Consider the following 18,463-nt stretch of genomic DNA (forward strand, 5'->3'; position numbering starts at 1 on the left):
GGAATAATGGCCTCCCACGCGACCGTGTGACCCATGCGACCGCGTGACCCACGCGGCCGCGTGACCAAGATTTCGACGTCAAAGTGGTGCACACCCGAAAGTTGTGCGAGAGTGGTGCTGAACGCATAATCCTTCCCACGCAGCCGCGTGACCCACGCGACCGCGTCATATTCCTTTAGAGCCCACTCACGCGATCGCATGCCCCATGCGATCGCGTCACTTAAAATTTGGCACTAATAATAAATTGAACAGAGAGTTGTGCGAGCGCGAGGCTGCCCTCGCGCCAGTAGCATGAATTGTGTCACGCGACCGCGTGACCGACGCGATCGCGTCAATCAGTATCAGCGCAAGTCGCGCAACCGCGTGCCCCACGCGGCCGCGTCGCCAGCATCGCACACCTTAACCTTATATGCCAAAATATCTTATCTTTTCTTCCTCAATCCTAATTTCTTCTATCTTTTCTTCTTTCTTCTTTCTTACTTTATTTCTTTCACTTCTCATTCTTTTTCACCTTCATCTTATTTTACTTCATTTATTTGCATATTTCATTCATTGCATTTTAAAATTGTGCATATTTTTCTTTCCTTTTCTGAATTTTTTATTGGTGTTAAAAAAATTTTCTTATTCAACCGTTGCATATTTTCTTGAATTTATTTTGGTAACTTGTTTTACACTGTGGGATGATACTAATTATCTGCCAATGCCAATCTTTTATGATACTTGCACTCCATTTGCATTGGCATGAACTTGTATTGATACTTCCATTACCCACTCTCCTCCCCTATGTTACAAATTTTATGCCACTGGTATGCCATGGCTTCTATTATTTTCTCACGTACATGTTGAAGCTTCCATGTAAATGAGACCCTTATCATTTGGCATTACCCCACCCATACTTTATTTATTTTCTTATCTTTATTTCTGGGTTACTTTTTCTTCCCTTTTTCTTTCAGGATGGCCACCCGGAGGGGAACCGGAAGACGTTTACATGGGGAGACAGACAAGTCCATCTGCAAAATCTTAAAGAAAAGCATCAGTTGGAACAGCCCATCCACCTGCACATCTCAGCATGCACCGAGGACTGTGCAATCTTTAAGTGTGGGGAGGTCGATACCGATCTCCATGGAAGAGTTCGGACACAAAACCTGTGAGATTTTGAGCCTATTTGAATTGGTTGTATTTTATCAACCAAAATTTTGTTTTAGTGTGTATTTTTCTCTCTAAAATTGTGATCTTTGTCTTGCTTAATTCTATATTTCCATTATTTGATGTATGCATGCACTTACATGATTGAGGCATTTGTTTCACTGAGCTTACATACCCATATGGCCTTACCTTTCATTATCCCTTGCAAACCAATGTTGAGCCTATTATACCCCTTTATTCTTTACTTTAGCACATCATTAACTCTAAGCGGAAAATAATAATATCCTTAATTTGAATCCTTGGTTAGCTTAGACTAGTGAGAGTGCTCATGAATTAAGTGTGGGGAAGTAAATTTGGAAACATTTGGTTTGAGAATTGAGTATGTTAGAATTTTCTGAAAATGTGAAAGAAATGTTTAGGACATGATTCATGCATCCAATAATTTAATCATATGCATTGAAAAAAAAAAGAGAAGAGAAAAAGAGCAAATAAGAAAAAGGGGACAAAATGCCCCAAAGTAAGTAGTAAAGGCAATGCATATGTACTGTACTTGAAATTAGAATGCATGAATATGTGGAAAACATGGTTAATGGATGGTTAGATGTTGTATTATGATTACATGGATTGTTTAAGTTAGGTGGAAAAGTTTCAGTTAATTAAGGATTCAGATTTTAGTCCACTTGGCCAAATACAATCCTACATTGACCCTAACCCCATTACAACCCTTAAAAGACCTCTTGATATGTGCATTTATGCATTAAATTTTTGTTGATTGGTAGAAGAAAAACAAGCCTTAGAAAGCAAGGTTAGTAGAGAATTGAGAGAATCGAACCTTAAACACTTGAGTGATTAGAGTGTATACACTACCAGTGAGGGTTCGATGCTCAATCCCTTGTTCCCGACTTTCATGAGCTATTTTCTCCTTGCAAGTCTATTTGTACTTCATTTTTATGATTTGAATTAGTGAAATCCAGTTCATATATGTTCTTAAAAGAATTGTTTACTTTTAACCAAGTAGGTAAAAGCATGTTGCATTTAGTTGCATTCATAGGTTGCATCTCATACATTCTACCATTCCTCTTCATTCCTTTATAGCTTCTCTTGAGCTTAGCATGAGGACATGCTAATGTTTAAGTGTGGGGAGGTTGATAAACCACTATTTTATGGTTTATCTTGTGCTCAATTGAGTGGTTTTTATCAACTCTTTACCCACTTATTCATACTATTTGCATGGTTTTACATTTGCCTTCCTAATTATGTGCTTTGATTGAAAACATGCTTCTTTGGCCTTAAGTTCCCTATGTTTAATCCTCTCTTATTACCATTACATGCCTTGATATGTGTGTTAAGTGATTTCAGATATTATAGGGTAGGAATGGCTTGGAGGATGGAAAGGAAGCATGCAAAAGTAGAAGGAATACAATAAGTTGGAGAAATTGCTAAGCTGTCCAGACTGACCTCTTCGCACTCAAACGGCTATAACTTTAGCTACAGAGATCCAAACGACGCGGTTCCAGTTGCGTTGGAAAGCTAACGTTCGGGGCTTCGATTTAATATATAATTTGCCATAGTTGCCCCGACACCAGGCGACGCGAACGCGTGAGTCACGCGGACACGTGACCTGGCAGGAACGCAACCCGCGCGGCCGCGTGAGCCATGCGGCCGCGTTACTTTTTCGCGACCTGTACGGACCAGAAAATGCTGGAAGTGACTTCTGGGCTGTTTTTGACCCAATTTTCAACCCAGAGAACACATATTAGAGGCTATAAAGTGGGGGAATGCATCCATTCATAATGATGCTCTCATAATTCACTTTTCATGTTTTAGATGTAGTTTTTAGAGAGAGAGGTTCTCTCCTTTCTCTTAGCATTTAGGATTAGGATTTCTATTAGGATTAGGATTGTTTCTTCATACCAGGTTCAATAATTTATGTTTCTCTTCTATTTTTGTTTATTCTGAAGCTTTTATTTGTATTTGATTTATGTTACCCAATTGCACAACCCTTTCCTCTGTCTCTCTGCCCAGTCTTCGTTCGAGAGCCGCCGTGTGCCGCGAGTCGTCTGCGAATGAGAAGCGTTGTTGCCTCCGTTCAAACTGGTGGTAAGGCCTGTACGAGGAGTAGGGGTGCCTCTGTTTGTGTTGGATCCAATCTCGCCCTTCGATTCGCCTATGCCGTCGTGGGTGTTGTACTTCACCGAACTAGGATTTTTGAAAAATCCAAATCTAGCTCCTACCGAACCAGATCCGCGTGACCCGCTCCCTTTCGTCAACCCCTCCACCCTCATGCCGTTAGGGTCAACCCCGGTCTCCTTCCATGCTTGATTTCTCCATTCAATAGCCATGGCTCTATCCATTAAAGCTGGTAAATTATCGAACTGAGCCACCTCCAATTCTGCCTGAATTTCCTTTTTGAGTCCATTGACAAAGATGCACATGAGAGCCTCTATTCCCAGGTTTCTCTGCGTTCGTGCTGCAGCCTCAAACTCTCGCCTATACTGAGCGACGTCCTCCACCTGTTTCACCTCTAGTAACGGAGCCATGGGGTTGAGAGCAGCTCCAGGTTGAAAACGTTTCAATAAGTCCTCCTTGAATCGTCTCCATGTCTGAAATGGTGTGTATTCTTCCCACCATTCGAACCAGGTGAGGGCCTCCCCTTCCAAAGCCATTGTTGCAAAATCCAGCCTCTGCGCTAGAACTACTCCGATTACCCTGAAGTAGCGTTCCATTCTCACCAACCAGCCATTCGGATCCTCCCCCGAGAATACCGGTAAGTCAAGCTTTCGAATTGGTTCGAATCGCCTCTGCCCTTCATCTCCTGCACCGTTCCCTTCTATCCTCTCGTCATCTTGCTCGTTCCTTCCACCGTCATTTCCTCCACCGGTGTCGTTAGCACCAGCACCTCCACCTTGGTGCTGTTGAGGTAGCAACTCCCTCATTTGTCTCAACATATTTGCTGAGAATGCCTCCAAGGATCGTTGTTGAGCTTCCTGTAACTCCTCAATCCGTTTCTCCACCGCCTCCAACCTTGACTCCATGGCAGCTTGCGTGGACACCATGCACAGAACACCAAGAACCGGTGCTCTGATACCAGTTGTTACACTGGTATTTATTTTAATGGAAATACAGAAATATAATAGAAACGTAAAAGATAACAGAGGAATTTCGAGAGTCCTCTTCTCTCCTAACCTAGGCCTTTCCAAATCCTTTCCTACCTCTCACCTAATCAGCTCCTCCTTTTATTGCCTTTCCTCAAATTAATTATCATAATTAGCATTCAACTCCTACGATTACGCCTCCTTGATTCTCTCATCTGACTAATCCAATCATCAATTATTGTCACTTATAATTACACATTTCTCCTGCCTATTATTCCTCCCTTTTCTTTATTGCTTCTTCTAGAATAATGATAAGGTAGTAAAGGGATTATTTTCTTCCCTTTGCTGCTGAGTCAGCATTCTCTCTCTCTCCAAGGTATGTAACAAATTCCTTGAGAAGACGACCCGATGTTTGAATATTCGGTTATCAATTTCAAGGGGGTTTGTTACTTGTGACAACCAAAACATTTGTATGAAAGAACTTTTGAAGGTTTAGAAACTATACTTGCAACGAGAATTTATCCGCAAGTTTCTAGACCACGCAAAAGTTCTCTCATAAAGAGGCACTTTGAGAGATCTCTCTATTCAATCATATTCCCCATAATTAATTTCCTATCTGTTCTCTGCTCTCTCAACACCTGCCAGAAAAACTCATCGTCGTCACCATTCAACATATCCGTGCTCCTAATGATATAATATGTACCAAGTTTGCTAAAAGTATAGTTGACCCGGGGACCTTTGCTGTAGTATACATTTCTGTAGGCTGAGTATAGAGTTTGAAAAAGCATTAGCAGGGTCTCACAATAGAATTCTCTCTCAAAAAAGTGACAACAAACTTAGTGGTGAGAGTTAAGACAAGAGAGAAGCATTAGTGTAAAACACCTTGTGTCTCAGTTGCACCATGGCTGCCATATATATGCATGCAGCTACAATGAAAATAGCATGATTATAATGACCCCAAATATTTAGTATGATTTTCCTAATTTATAGGAAATGGAATCCAAATTAAATTTTAATATTATTAGTATTATTTCAAGGAGCCTATGGAAATGTCTCCTATGGACATGAATAGTAACCAAACATAGCCTAAGGTGTTTAACCAAATGGATTTACAAGATTTGAAACCTTTTGTGAGATTGTGACCATGAACTCATTTGCAATAATCAAGCTGCCTTGCATATCACTTCTAATCTACTCTTTCATGAACCGCACCAAGCATATAGAAATTGATTACTATTCATGGGTAAACATTATCTCCAAAGACGTTACCAACATCATTTAGCATGATCAAGTGGCCAATATGGCCAATATCTTCATGAAGGCCCTCAAGGATCCAAGCATAACTTATACATGTGACAAGCTTGATGCACACAACATATATACACCAGCTTGAAATGAAGTGTTGATATGGATTTTGTTAAGTTTCTTGTGTATAGTATTTAATTCTCACAAGTAATTGACTCAAATTCCCTAAAGTCTAAGATAGCCCCTAATTAATCCAGTCATCCTGTCACATGTATAGATGATTTGCTACCATATTTACAAGATATGCTGTGAAGATATATATTTTTCTAACATTTTTGACATGTCTACATGGCTACATCTGGCACAAGATTCATTGATCAATTGAATAGACGTAGCACAGTTCAACAAATAAACAAATACTGAAAACCTAAGTAATGGAAGAGAGAGTAATACCGCAGAGGAAGCTATTGATTCCATATGGCTCATTGGCTCTCCTACATATCTGACAGTCTTCTTGAAATACAAATCTTGATTGTAAACTTTCTCTGCCTGCAAATGAGCAGCTTGTTAAGACCAACTCTGTGGTTTGGAAATTAGAAAGTATTCTGACTATCAGAACTATATTTAAATGATATATTAAATGTTTCTGGTGCCAAATATGAATTCCAGATCTAATTTATAAATCTTTTCCCACTTGAAATGGAATATATTTAACAAAACACAGTATATCCTTCTTTTACTTTAATACCTAAAACTAGTATTATTAAGCATCCTCCACACAACTTATTCATAAAAAAGGACTTGAGCAGATATCCTCCAAACTATTTCTAGACAAAATATTCAAACCAGTTGCAGCTTCAATTAGCATCTCTCTCTTTCTAGGAATTTTGATCTTTCTACAGATTTAAACGCAGAAAACAGAGTAGTTAAAACATTATCCTAAATCTTTTGGGAGACCACTATCAACTTTAAATAAAAGATAGCAGAAGTTGTTGAATGGATTGTTTCAGCAAGAAAACACATCCAGCAATGTGATAATTGCAGACATAAAAGAACAATTACATCTTCCAGTTGAGTGCTCAATCTCTCCCAGTAGCCTAAGATGCTTCCCCTTACAGCATATACCCTTTGCACGTTCACTCTTTCTACATACTATGCCACCACAGCAGTTAGTTACACGTAGAGCCACTATAATTAGCCCAGTTTTCTCTAGGTTCCTATCAGTTCTATGCTGCCTCATTGAACAGAGATAAGCAACACTAATAGCAGATTTGTTGTTAAGAAATAATTTTATAGAGGTAGTTGCAATTTATTATCAAGTTATCTGAAAATCAAACATAGTTCACAAATTCAAAATGCTGTGGCCTAAAAGGCTAAAATTCTGTCTCGGCACTTGATTTTACTCCTCAAAGTCACTAGATTTACAACAAGAAGTATTCAAATGCCACAGAATTGGCTCCTCTCAATAACCAATCTTGTATAATCTACATTTATGATTTATGTATGCTCCCATGGGGATATAGTCCCACCTCTTCTAGATGTATTTTATCAAAACAAATCCTTTTTCAAGGATAAGTATAGGATTAATACAGCTTTAATCAGATCAAAATGGAGTCAAGTTAAAAGATTTCTCTAAGAAAATAAAAGCCATATGGACGTATCTGGTTAAAAGTGTCAAAGTTTTCCTTCAAATAGACACTCTATCTCAAGATAATGAGTTTTTCAAGGAGATAATTTGGTATCTTGGAAAAGACGTAAGTTGCTCTGTATAGACTTTTTCTTCAAGTCTCCAATGAATAAGGCATTCTTAATATCCAACTGATACTGTTGCCAAAGATAGTTCAATAGAGGCCATCTTGGCACTGGAGAAGACATTTACACAATCTGACACAATCCAAACTGAATATTTGGGTGTGACATTTGGCAACAAGCAATAGCATCATTAGGACCCCACCCTACTAAGATATTTCCATCAACAATAACCAATGTGGCAGCAAGAACACCATCCTACCCATCTCAACCTCCACCTTGAACTGCAACCCCAACCAAAAAATAAAGCAGAAAATACACCACTATAAATAAGAGGACTTCAAGCTGCTTCAGTGGGGTGATGGGTTTGTGTTCAACAACCTTTCCTTGCCAAGGAGTATAAGCACAAGAAATTCGATAAAGAATGCCATGGGATGTCATAATATCTAGGAACTCGTTAGACAAATATTCCCTAGCATTAGCACCACCTAAATTATGAATAACACCAAATTGAGGTTTGATTTCTCAATAAAAATTTTGTAAAAAGGCAGGAAAAAGGTAAAAGAAAAAATGTTTGGTAGACAATAGGACAACTCCTAAAATATCACAAATGGAAATTTCATCAGACTACCTAAAAGTGAACTTGATCTTTAAGAACTGAAAAGTGACATGGAAATTTGGTATATAACTGTATGTGTAGTAGGAATGTTGTTTACAATGAAAAGCACAAACCTACCTCAGAACAAATTTTCCCAACAGTGGAAATAGTCTCCACTGGGTATAATCCTCGTAGGGTCTCTGCCCCAAGAACAATTGCATCACTGCCTGAGAATTAAAAAGGAGAAAAGAAAACATATTTAAGATGAAGGTGAATTGCATACTTATTTATAATGTGATAAACCCAGAACTAAAAGAAATACTTAAGAAACAGATAATATCATTGATCTAATCCCAGTGTCTAGGCCACAGGCAGAATTTGCTAAATCTAACAATCAAACTTCAGCACATCATGAAAGGGATATATTTGTAAAATAAAACTTACCATCCAACACAGCGTTGGCAACATCAGTTGCTTCAGCACGGGTAGGTCTTAGATTATCAGTCATAGTGTCCACGACACGTGTAACAACAGCCGGCTTTCCAGCCATGTTGCACTTGTAAATAGCAGCCTTTTGGAATAAAAACACCTGCCAAATGTATAGACATTTGTAATAGTCCAGTAAAATGTACTATAAGCACTATAAACAGCTACAAAAGGCATACTACAATGACAACAATCACATGAAAGAATTTTAAATTCTGGTTTTTCTATACACAAAAAAGCTAACCTTCTCTGGTGGCAGATCTATCCCCAAATTTCCACGTGAGAGGATTATACCATCAGCTTCTCTCAATATCTCATCAAAATGAGTCAATCCCTAAAGAGTAGAAACCAGAAAGATGAGACTTCAAAGGCAATATCTTAACTATACGCCAAGGGTCTTCAACAATTATTATTGTCTATTTGGGTGGAAAGTAAAATGTTCAAATGATCTTAAAGTGTCTCACCTCTATATTTTCAATCTTTGCAAAAATTTGTGTCTGTTTGAGGTCACCGAATTTAGAGAGAAACTCACGAGCCTGCAGAATCGAAAATTATTGGCACATAAGCTAATTCCATTATGAAAAAACAAAATGATTCCACCGACCTAGAGCTTATTATTTATGTTCAGGTTCAATGAACTCGAGCCTATATTTGTATTTCTTTCAATTTTAGTTAATAACAGAAAAATATTTTAGATTAACACCTAAAGGGATAAGCCATGTAACAGTGCAAGATAATCCCTTGTTCCCACAGCTTATCAATTAGATAGAGTAATGTGCAGCAGCAACTACTCACTGCATATAAATACATCAATTAATGTACACTGTGACTCATTAGTTCAACAATATCAGATTTCAGAACTCAATCCTCTCCCTTTCTAAATCACTAAGATCCAAAGCTCCCTCTAAACTCAAACCCTTTATATCGACAGTTGTGCTTAACAAAATTAATACCAATGACAATTTACAGGTTCAAAGGCTGCATAAGGATATCTCCACTGATGTGTTTTATGTGTGGGACAAAATCGGATACACTTTCAAATCTTGTTTGCCCTGTCCTATGGCTCTTTATGGAATACTTTGGTGAGTGTTGGTTCTGCCTCGCAACCTTATGATAAGCTTTGTTGATTAAATTTGTTGGTTTAGGGGGAAGGAAAGAGACAAACTGTGGTATTGTGCAATATATGCTACTATTTGGACACCGGGTTGTAGTGCAATTCATGCTCCTTTAATGATAGATTTTCAAATAAACAAATTCTGTGAGATAGAATTAGACACTTCTATTATGTCTAGTGTAAAACTCTTGATGGTTTTAGGGTTTTCCCTCTTAGGCACATTGAGAGATTGGAATCTACACTTCACTAAGCTTTTGTTCAGAGACTTCAGAGGATCTCTTGTCCTCCCTTCTTGTATTATTCCATTCCCCGTCTTAATGACATTCTTTTATGTTCTTTTTCTTAGTTTTGTTTTTGGGAGAGGGGGGGTGGATAAACATTTTATACAACAATGCTATATCTACAATTAAGCACATATTCATCATTAATAAGCAGAAATCATAATCTATACACAAATATGCAATCGGCATCACCATCAAGTTATTCTTAATGCGTTCATAACAAGTCAATAGAACAAAAGTCAATTATCATAAGAGAAACAAAGTAAAATACAGCAGCAAAATCCTGACAAAATTTAAGTAACTGTCTAAGTTTTAAATCTATGTTAGTTATTTCCTTTGAACCTATCTTATAATAATAAAGGAGAAAAAAAATAGGCAATCATAAAGAAAAACCTAGCGGGGATAGACCTTACATGACGAACATCTTCTGCATGTCTAGTGTATGATAATGACAAGAAGTCTATATTGTTCTGAAGCCCCCATGTGCTTATTACCTGAGTGAGTGAATGGAAAATCAGAAGATTAACACGACTACACGAGATTAAAATTGTAGGTATCTTTACAGCCATGAATGTGAAATTACACTAAGATACACAAGCGACTAGAAGTGATATCATAATTTACCACATCTATTTTGTAGCCATTAGAACACTTTTAAATCTATCTAAACTTCAAATAAAACATTAAAGAATATTCAGAAATAATTGAAAGATAATTCTGTAAAACGAATCTATGATTTTGACAAAGATATATAACTCAATTCTACCCTTATTCCCAGCTTATGTAGGTAAAAAGGTATAGCACTGCTCTCAAGCTACAAAAGTATATATCATCCTGATCAGCGCGTGAATCTCACTAATTTAAGTACATAATATTTTGTAAGTTACCTCCTTATCCTTATCAGTAAGCGTAGGAAGATCAATACGAATTTGTGAGACATGTAGAGTATAAAGAGAGCCAGCAAGTGTAGCAGAATTTTTTATGACACAAGTGACATCATCACCATCCACATCTTTGACCTGCATTTCGAAATCAGAACTAATTGAGTAAAAGAGTAGTAAGAATTTTGAGAACAAGTATCAGCACTATGCTCCTTTCAATATCCCTATAATTTTCCCTCTCCATAGAATCAACAGAAAATAGGAAGCATGGAAACTATCTGATGCTGACAGCACATACTATGGTAAGAAAGCTTTAAAAGGAAAAGTGAAAAAAGAGGAGGCAAGAGAAACAAACAAGGAGAAAACAATGAGGATCCGAATAATTTTCATCTACATGCAATATCTAAGTCACCTTTGTTCTTTGTAGAACAAACTGCTAAGGCAACTTATAAATTATAATAACTGAAAATAGCTGTTATAACCTGCAATAAGTACACAAAATCACAAGGAATAAAACAATATATGTTTTTGGTCTCCCACCAGGCATCCAGCCGTTTGGGCCAACTATCCGGATTCAGGCACTGCAGACTGAGCGACCCTCCCAAATTGTTGCTCCTTTTACATCCCAGGATTTGAACCCTGGAGTTGCTTAAGTGATACATGTCAAGAGGACAATTGGGGCATTTTAAGGCAAAAGGGTAGAATGGAAATTTCACATTGTCGGAGATACCCATAAATTTTTTTTCCAGTTGCTCTAAGCACGTTTTTATTGTGTGATCAATTAACGTGAGTAATTTGCTTCGCTTGTTGCATGAAGAAAATTAAAGGATCCAACCTAAGGTAATTCTGTGTGTTAGTCTCTTTCAATTTCCCCCTTTGATCTAGGTTGTCAAGGACAAGTTCCTTGGAGGTCTAGTAGGGAATCCCTTCCGGTGACCTAGGTTGCTAAGAACAGGTTTCTTAAAGGTCTAGTAGGAAAACCCTTTCTTCTCTTCTATTTTCGCTATTTTCTCTTCATTTTTTTGTTTCCGCTGTTACTTTCTTATCATTAAGGGACCTAGCACCTCACCCCACTCGGTGTTTTAAAATTGTGGTTATGGCACTGCCATAGTGTCATGGCGTGGTGGAATTCATGCCCGCCGCCATACAATGCTCGACGGAACTAGTTTTTCTCGGCGGCGAAATGGCAACCGCAATTGTGGTGGTGCCATGGCGGACCACAATAGAAAAGATGGAGATGGCAGGTATTTTGGGAATTCTTTTTAAATTTGAGGATTATTTTGGTAATTTAGGAAACCCTAAATGCAACAACTCACCTTCCTCAGCCTCCTTTTTTCAGAAAACAGCTTCTTCCTCTCTAAGAGTCCCAAAACTCTCTTCTATATCTCTCCCTCTCTGCTCTGGGCTGCACTGCTGCCGGAAGAATGATGCATGGGCATCATGCTGTGTTTTTCTATGTTTTTTCATACAAGAAATAAATGCATAAATGCCTAATTATAGAGTGTTTTGGTGCTAAGTTGGATATTGCTTTGATATTTGATGAATTTTGTAGGAAATAATAGAAAAAGAAGTAAAAAAAAAAAAGCACAAAACAAGCACGCTTTGAAGCTTAGGATACACTTTGGAAAAGCATGGCCCTTGAAGAAAGCGTGGCCCATGAAGCCTTCTCAAGCGGCGTTGGTGATGTACACTAATGAAGCACTCTATGGCGTTAATTAATGAATAAAGTATACATGTGGCGTGAATTAAAGAATGCATGAAAGAAAGTTAATTAAAAATGCACGAAGCAATGCATGCATGCGTTACTATGAAGCCAAGGAAGCATGCAATTAATCAATGGAGCCATTTGAATGATGCAAATGAATAAAGCACGCCAACCGAAGCAAGTAAGGCATTCATTATTAACTAATGAGGCCAATGAAGTATGAAGCATATATTATAGGAATGCATGCATAAATAAAGCAAATCAATGAATGAATAAAGAAGCATGCATGTTTATTAGCGTTCTTCAAGTGAAGCATGCATTAGGCGCTAATAAAGAAATCAATAAAGCATGCCTGCAGTGGCGTTTTGCAAGGAACAAAGCATAAGGGAGTGGCGTGTTACACGCCAAGTTACATTGGCGTGTAACATTCAAAACGCCTTCAAGCCCTTTTTTGAGCAAAAATTACAAGGGCGTGTAACGCCACTTGTTGGCATGCCGCACGCCAAACACCACCCTCGAGGACTTGAATTTTGTTGTGGCGTTTCACACACCAAAGCCCGGCGTCCAGAAGGCCACTTCAAAGACTTCAAAGACCCATTTGGGCGTGTCACACGCCAATTTTTATTGGCGTTTTACACGTCACATATTGGCATTCCACATGCCAACCAAGGAGCACTCCCAAGAAAGAAAAATGATGGCGTTTTGCACATCAAGGGAGGGCGTTTCACACGCCACTTGGCCCAAGTCTCCACAAGCAAATTTTTGCAACATTCAAAGCCCACACTTTGGACCAGTGAAGCCTTGAACCAGAGCACACAAAGCTGAAGATTTAATGTGAAAGATTTGATTTCATTTGATTTGATTTTGAATTAGTTGGAATTTAAGGATTAGGTTTTGTTTTAAGTTTTAGTATATAAAGTCCTTAAGGAACTTAGAAAAGGGCATCCAACATCCAGGGGATTTGCCCCTTGGCCATTTTTTCATATTTGTTTTGTTTTGAAGTTAAGCATGAGCCACAATTCTCCTTGGTTAAAGTTAGGAGTTCTGTTCATCTTTTTATGGATTATTAATCTAAGCGTTCTATTTTATTTTGATTTAATTCATGATTGAATTTTCGTTCTTCATCCTTAAAGATTTAGAATTGTTGGGAAACATTCTAACTCCGTTTTGGATTCTAAATATTGTTTTGGAAAAAATTAATATTTGAATTAGCTGAAAACTCTTTCACACTACTTTTTTATTACACTAGGAATAGGTTCAAAGAGTGTGCAACACCTTGTGAGTTTCAATTGTTAGGACTAACTTGAATATGTGACATATAATTCAACCTTACGACTATTTTTTAATCTTATTTGAAATTAAATCAGAATTATGCTTCATCTCTTTTCCTTAAGTAATTGACTGAGCAATTAGCGGTTAATTAAGTTAAAGAGAAATTAAATTATCAAGGAATTAGAATTTGATTATTTATGATTCGTCATGATTAATCTTTGCATATCTCACATAAATAAACATAAGGATTGTTTTCCTAAAAAGTGAACATTTCTAATATATATACAATAAAATATAAATTATACCTTTTATCTCTAATGTATCAAAATTCTTTAAAATTATAAAAAATAAATTTATGTAAAATGAAAGTAATGTGATTAAGTATTATTTAGATGTAATTAAAAAATAATTGAATACTATATACAATAAAAAATAAAAAATTAATATTATTGAAAGATAAAATTAAATTAAAATTTATTTTTATGTATCGTTTTTGTCCTTAACATTTTCGTCCTATTTAAGTCTCTAACGTTGCAAAATCGTCTCAATTTTGTCCCGCCGTCAATTCTGTTAACAGATTCCTAACGACAGGACAACATTGAGTCAATTTTGAAACGTTAGGGACTTAAATAGGACGATTGAAACATTAGGGACAACTTTGAGACTTACTCCGAACGTTGGGGACAAAAAAAGATACTTTACTATATATATATATATAGTGATACAAACCCAATCTTAAACCTGAGGTACTATGAGAAAATTCTGGACTTTGGCTGAACCAATTCTCCCACAAATCCATGCTCTTAAGTAGAAGGACATAAATTGTTTTATATTTAACATGGTCCATCATGCAAGAGTTCATTGTGTTGCATGAGAATGCATAGATCCACCTAACATTTTGCTATAACTTAATGTTTATAGTTAGAAGAATAAAAACATCGAACTCAAGACCATTTGATCTTGTCAACTCTAATAACATGTCAGGCCTTAAAGCATAAGTCAATAAACAAAGGCAAACGAACGGATTTCAATCTAACAATCTTTGTAAGAATATTAGTATTATTACTAATCAATAGTAGTAGTATAAATAAAAAGTCGCAGGTACATGCTACTAACATAACATAATAAAATAACATATACAACAACAACAACAAAGCCTTGTCCCACTAAGTGGGGTTGGCTACATGAATCAAACGACGTCATTGTGCTCTGTATGTATCATGTCTACAGAGAGACCGTTTACATGTAGATCTCGTTTGACCACCTCATGGATGGTCTTCTTAGGTCTTCCTCTGCCTTTCTCCCTTTGTCCATCTTCCATCTCATCCACCCTCCTGACTGAATGTTCTATAGGTCTTCTTCTCACATGTCCAAACCACCTGAGACGCGATTCAACCATCTTTTCCACAATGGGTGCTACTCCAACTCTCTCCCTTATATCTTCATTCCTTATTTTATCCAATCGCGTATGACCACTCATCCATCTCAACATCTTCATCTCTGCCTCACTCAGCTTATGTTCGTGCTCTCCTTTAGCCGCCCAACACTCCGTACCATACAGCATAGCCGGTCTTATAGCGGTGCGATAGAATTTACTTTTAAGTTTTAGAGACACTTTTTTGTCGCATATAAAACCAGATGCACTCCGCCATTTTGACCAACCTGCTTGGATCCTATAATTTACATCCTGTTCCATCTCTCCATTATCCTGTATGATGCACCCAAGATACTTAAAATTTTTAACTTTTCGTAGGATGTTTTCTCTAATTTTCACCTCTATATTGGGAGTTTTCCCTTCTCAAACTAAACTTATATTCCATATATTCCGTCTTGCTACGGCTTATGCGCAGACCATACACTTCTAAAGCTTCTCTCCATAACTCCAACTTCTTATTTAGGTCTTCCCTTGACTCTCCCATAAGGACGATATCATCGGCAAAAAGCATGCACCATGGCACAAGCTCTTGAATGTGCTCTGTGAGTACTTCCAAGACTAATGTGAAAAGGTATGGACTTAAGGATGATCCATGGTGCAATCCTATACCAATAGGGAATTCCTCTGTCACACCACCTTGAGTCTTCACACTAGTTGTGGCCCCATCATACATGTTTTTAATTGCCCAAATATATGCGATCCTTACTCTCCTCTTTTCTAAAACATTCCATAAGACCTCCCTTGGTACCCTATCATACGCTTTTTCCAAATCAATAAACACTATATTTAGATCCCTTTTATTACTACGATACCTCTCCATCATCCTTCTTAATAGGTATATCGCTTCAGTGGTAGATCTGCCTGGCATAAATCCAAATTGGTTCTCTGTTACTTGTGTCTCTTTTCTCAACCTCCGTTCTATCACCCTTTCCTATAACTTCATATTATGACTCATAAGCTTAATCCCTCTATAATTTTCGCAACTTTGTATATCCCCCTTATTCTTGTAGAAAGGTACCAATGTGCTCTTTCTCCACTCATCAGGCATCTTCTTTGACCTTAAAATCTCATTAAAAAACTTGGTTAACTAGTTGATACCTTTTTCTCCAAGACCCTTCCAAACCTCAATCGGGATATTATCAGGTCCTACTGCCCTGCCATTTTTCATCTGTTTTAGAACCTCTTTTACCTCGAAGTCTCGAATCCTTCGATAGTAGTCAAAGTTTTGATCTTCTTCCCTTGTGCATAATCGACCAAGGCTCGGAACAGTCTTCTGTCCCTCATTAAATAACTCGTAGAAGTAGCTATTCCACCTTTCATTAATCTTCTCCTCTTGAGCCAACACCTCTCCATCCTTATCCTTTATGCACTTAACCTAATCCAAATCTTTCGTTCTTCTTTCCCGGCTCTTTGTGATTCTATATATACCTTTTTCTCCTTCTTTCATACCCAAAGACTGATAGAGACCCTCATATGCTCTTGTTCTTGCTTCACTTACAAACAATTTTGTCTCTTTCTTAGCCGCCTTATATTTTTCCCAGTTATCTGTATTGCGGCATAAAGACCACTCTTTAAAGCATTCCCTTTTTATCTTTATCTTTTCTTATATACTCGCATTCCACTACCAGGACTCCTTGTCTCTTAGTCCTATTCCTTTAGATTCACCAAAACATTCTTTTGCTGTTCTTCGAACAACTTCTGCCATTCTCATCCCACTGTCTTTTCTCCTACCCGTCTTAGGAAGCTTCTTTGTTCCTCACCTTTCATCCGCCACCACCTCGTCCTTGGATTCTTCGTATGATGTATTTTTCTCAACTTTTACCCAACGCGAAAATCAATGACACGCACCCTATGTTGTGTTGTCAAACTCTCCCGGGATAATTTTACAGTTAATGTAAAATTTTCGGTCGACTCTCCTCAACAAGAAGAAGTCGATTTGAGAGTTTGTCATGCCACTCTTATAATTGAACTCATTATCAATTCATATTAAGATAACACACCCCACATCAATTTGATGCTTATTTAAAACCAGTTTACTTTCCACTTTCAATGTGTTTTTCTGTTTCATAATAGAGTACGTTAGGAGAAGCTGTAGTGACTCTAAGTTCATCTAGAGTGTAACTGAGGCAATGTAACTGCCTCAGCCAGCTAGGATAGGTCAGCAACTAACTTATCAATGTATTTTCCATACTACCCACATTGTAGCTTCCCTCACAAGCTACTCTCAGCTTCTATATAAGCTGAAAACCGTTCAACTATGATTCAGTTAATCATAAAAAGAAAATTCTACAGACCTTCTGTGACAAACCCCGACAGCCAAGAAGTTCAGGGGCAACATAGAGAAGTTACTCCTTTTAAATATACATATAGGAGAAGAGGAATAAGAAAGGCTTTGTGAATTTAGGGAGTTAGTTACAAATTTAGGGAGTTTGTTACAAGAGAGATATAAATAGGAAATGAGGAACATTGGTTTTAGGTAGGAAAAGACTAGAGAGAGAATTGTGGAGAGAATTGGCCTCTTGAATGCCAAACGTCATTTCTATTACAATCATATACTCATTCAATGGGTTGGGACTATCACATTGATACTCCCTTTTCAGTGATTTCTCACATTATTTCTATTCTTGTTATTCTAACTATTCATACTACCGCTTCTCTACGCTTTCTCTATCCAAATCCTAGAACCTTACACCTTCTTCCTTATTATTTCATCTTTTCCTATCAGAAATGCCAACATTTTAAAAACAATAAGCATACCTATTTGCATGAGCATCGAATATTAAACTTTATCCATGAAAGGCAACATTACCTCTAGCCACACAGAAGTCGTTTCACTTCCTGTAAACAGGTATTGACCAATAAAAATAGTATCACCCTTCTTCACAGCCTACAAAATTATGGAGACAATAGTCAAGACAAGCATCATAAACACATAAATCAATATAAAATGAGAAATAAGAAAACAAAATTTGCAAAACCACACAAAAGAGAAAGGAGAGGTTTTAAAGAATATGGAGTAGAAATGTTTCCTAAATTGCTTGAGTACTAGAACTTCAGAGAAGTAGTATTTATATACATTCAAACATAAATAAAGAAACTATATAAATAAATTTAATTTGAATGTTACTGCCAATGTGGATGTTATTATTAACTAGGGATACATTATTCATCTAATCTTATGACTTCTACTACTATTTCTAATCCTCAAACTAGTACGCATGGGAAATATTGAATCTTAAGATTTTATAAAGATGTACATCAGTTGAATAACTCCGCCTATGTTACACTTGCGGTACATAGCCGGTTCCAAGCCCGGATAAAAAAGAAGGGTTGTGTTAGGTTTTCGACAACCAACATAAAAATATAGTCGAATTCCCATGACATGAATCAAAGACATTATTGTGCTAAAGCTAGGTCGTTGCCCAGAAGCAACGCGCTGTATGGCTCGAGTACAGT

General features: G+C 37.3%; 1 protein-coding gene across 1 annotated transcript in view; it reads right to left on the reverse strand.

Moving 5' to 3' along the window:
* LOC107477539 (pyruvate kinase 1, cytosolic) overlaps positions 1–18,463 on the reverse strand; it is a 30,956-nt gene that overhangs the window by 6,405 nt on the left and 6,088 nt on the right. The window contains exons 5-12 of the mRNA XM_016097578.3: positions 17,817–17,894; positions 10,602–10,733; positions 10,128–10,208; positions 8,784–8,855; positions 8,564–8,653; positions 8,278–8,422; positions 7,972–8,060; positions 5,940–6,035 (exon numbers count right to left, since the gene is read on the reverse strand). Of these exons, the coding sequence (XP_015953064.1) occupies positions 5,940–6,035; positions 7,972–8,060; positions 8,278–8,422; positions 8,564–8,653; positions 8,784–8,855; positions 10,128–10,208; positions 10,602–10,733; positions 17,817–17,894 (783 nt within the window). The remainder of the gene's footprint in view (positions 1–5,939; positions 6,036–7,971; positions 8,061–8,277; positions 8,423–8,563; positions 8,654–8,783; positions 8,856–10,127; positions 10,209–10,601; positions 10,734–17,816; positions 17,895–18,463) is intronic.

This window comes from Arachis duranensis, chromosome 3 (genome assembly GCF_000817695.3).
Source record: "Arachis duranensis cultivar V14167 chromosome 3, aradu.V14167.gnm2.J7QH, whole genome shotgun sequence".
Lineage (NCBI taxonomy): Eukaryota > Viridiplantae > Streptophyta > Magnoliopsida > Fabales > Fabaceae > Arachis > Arachis duranensis.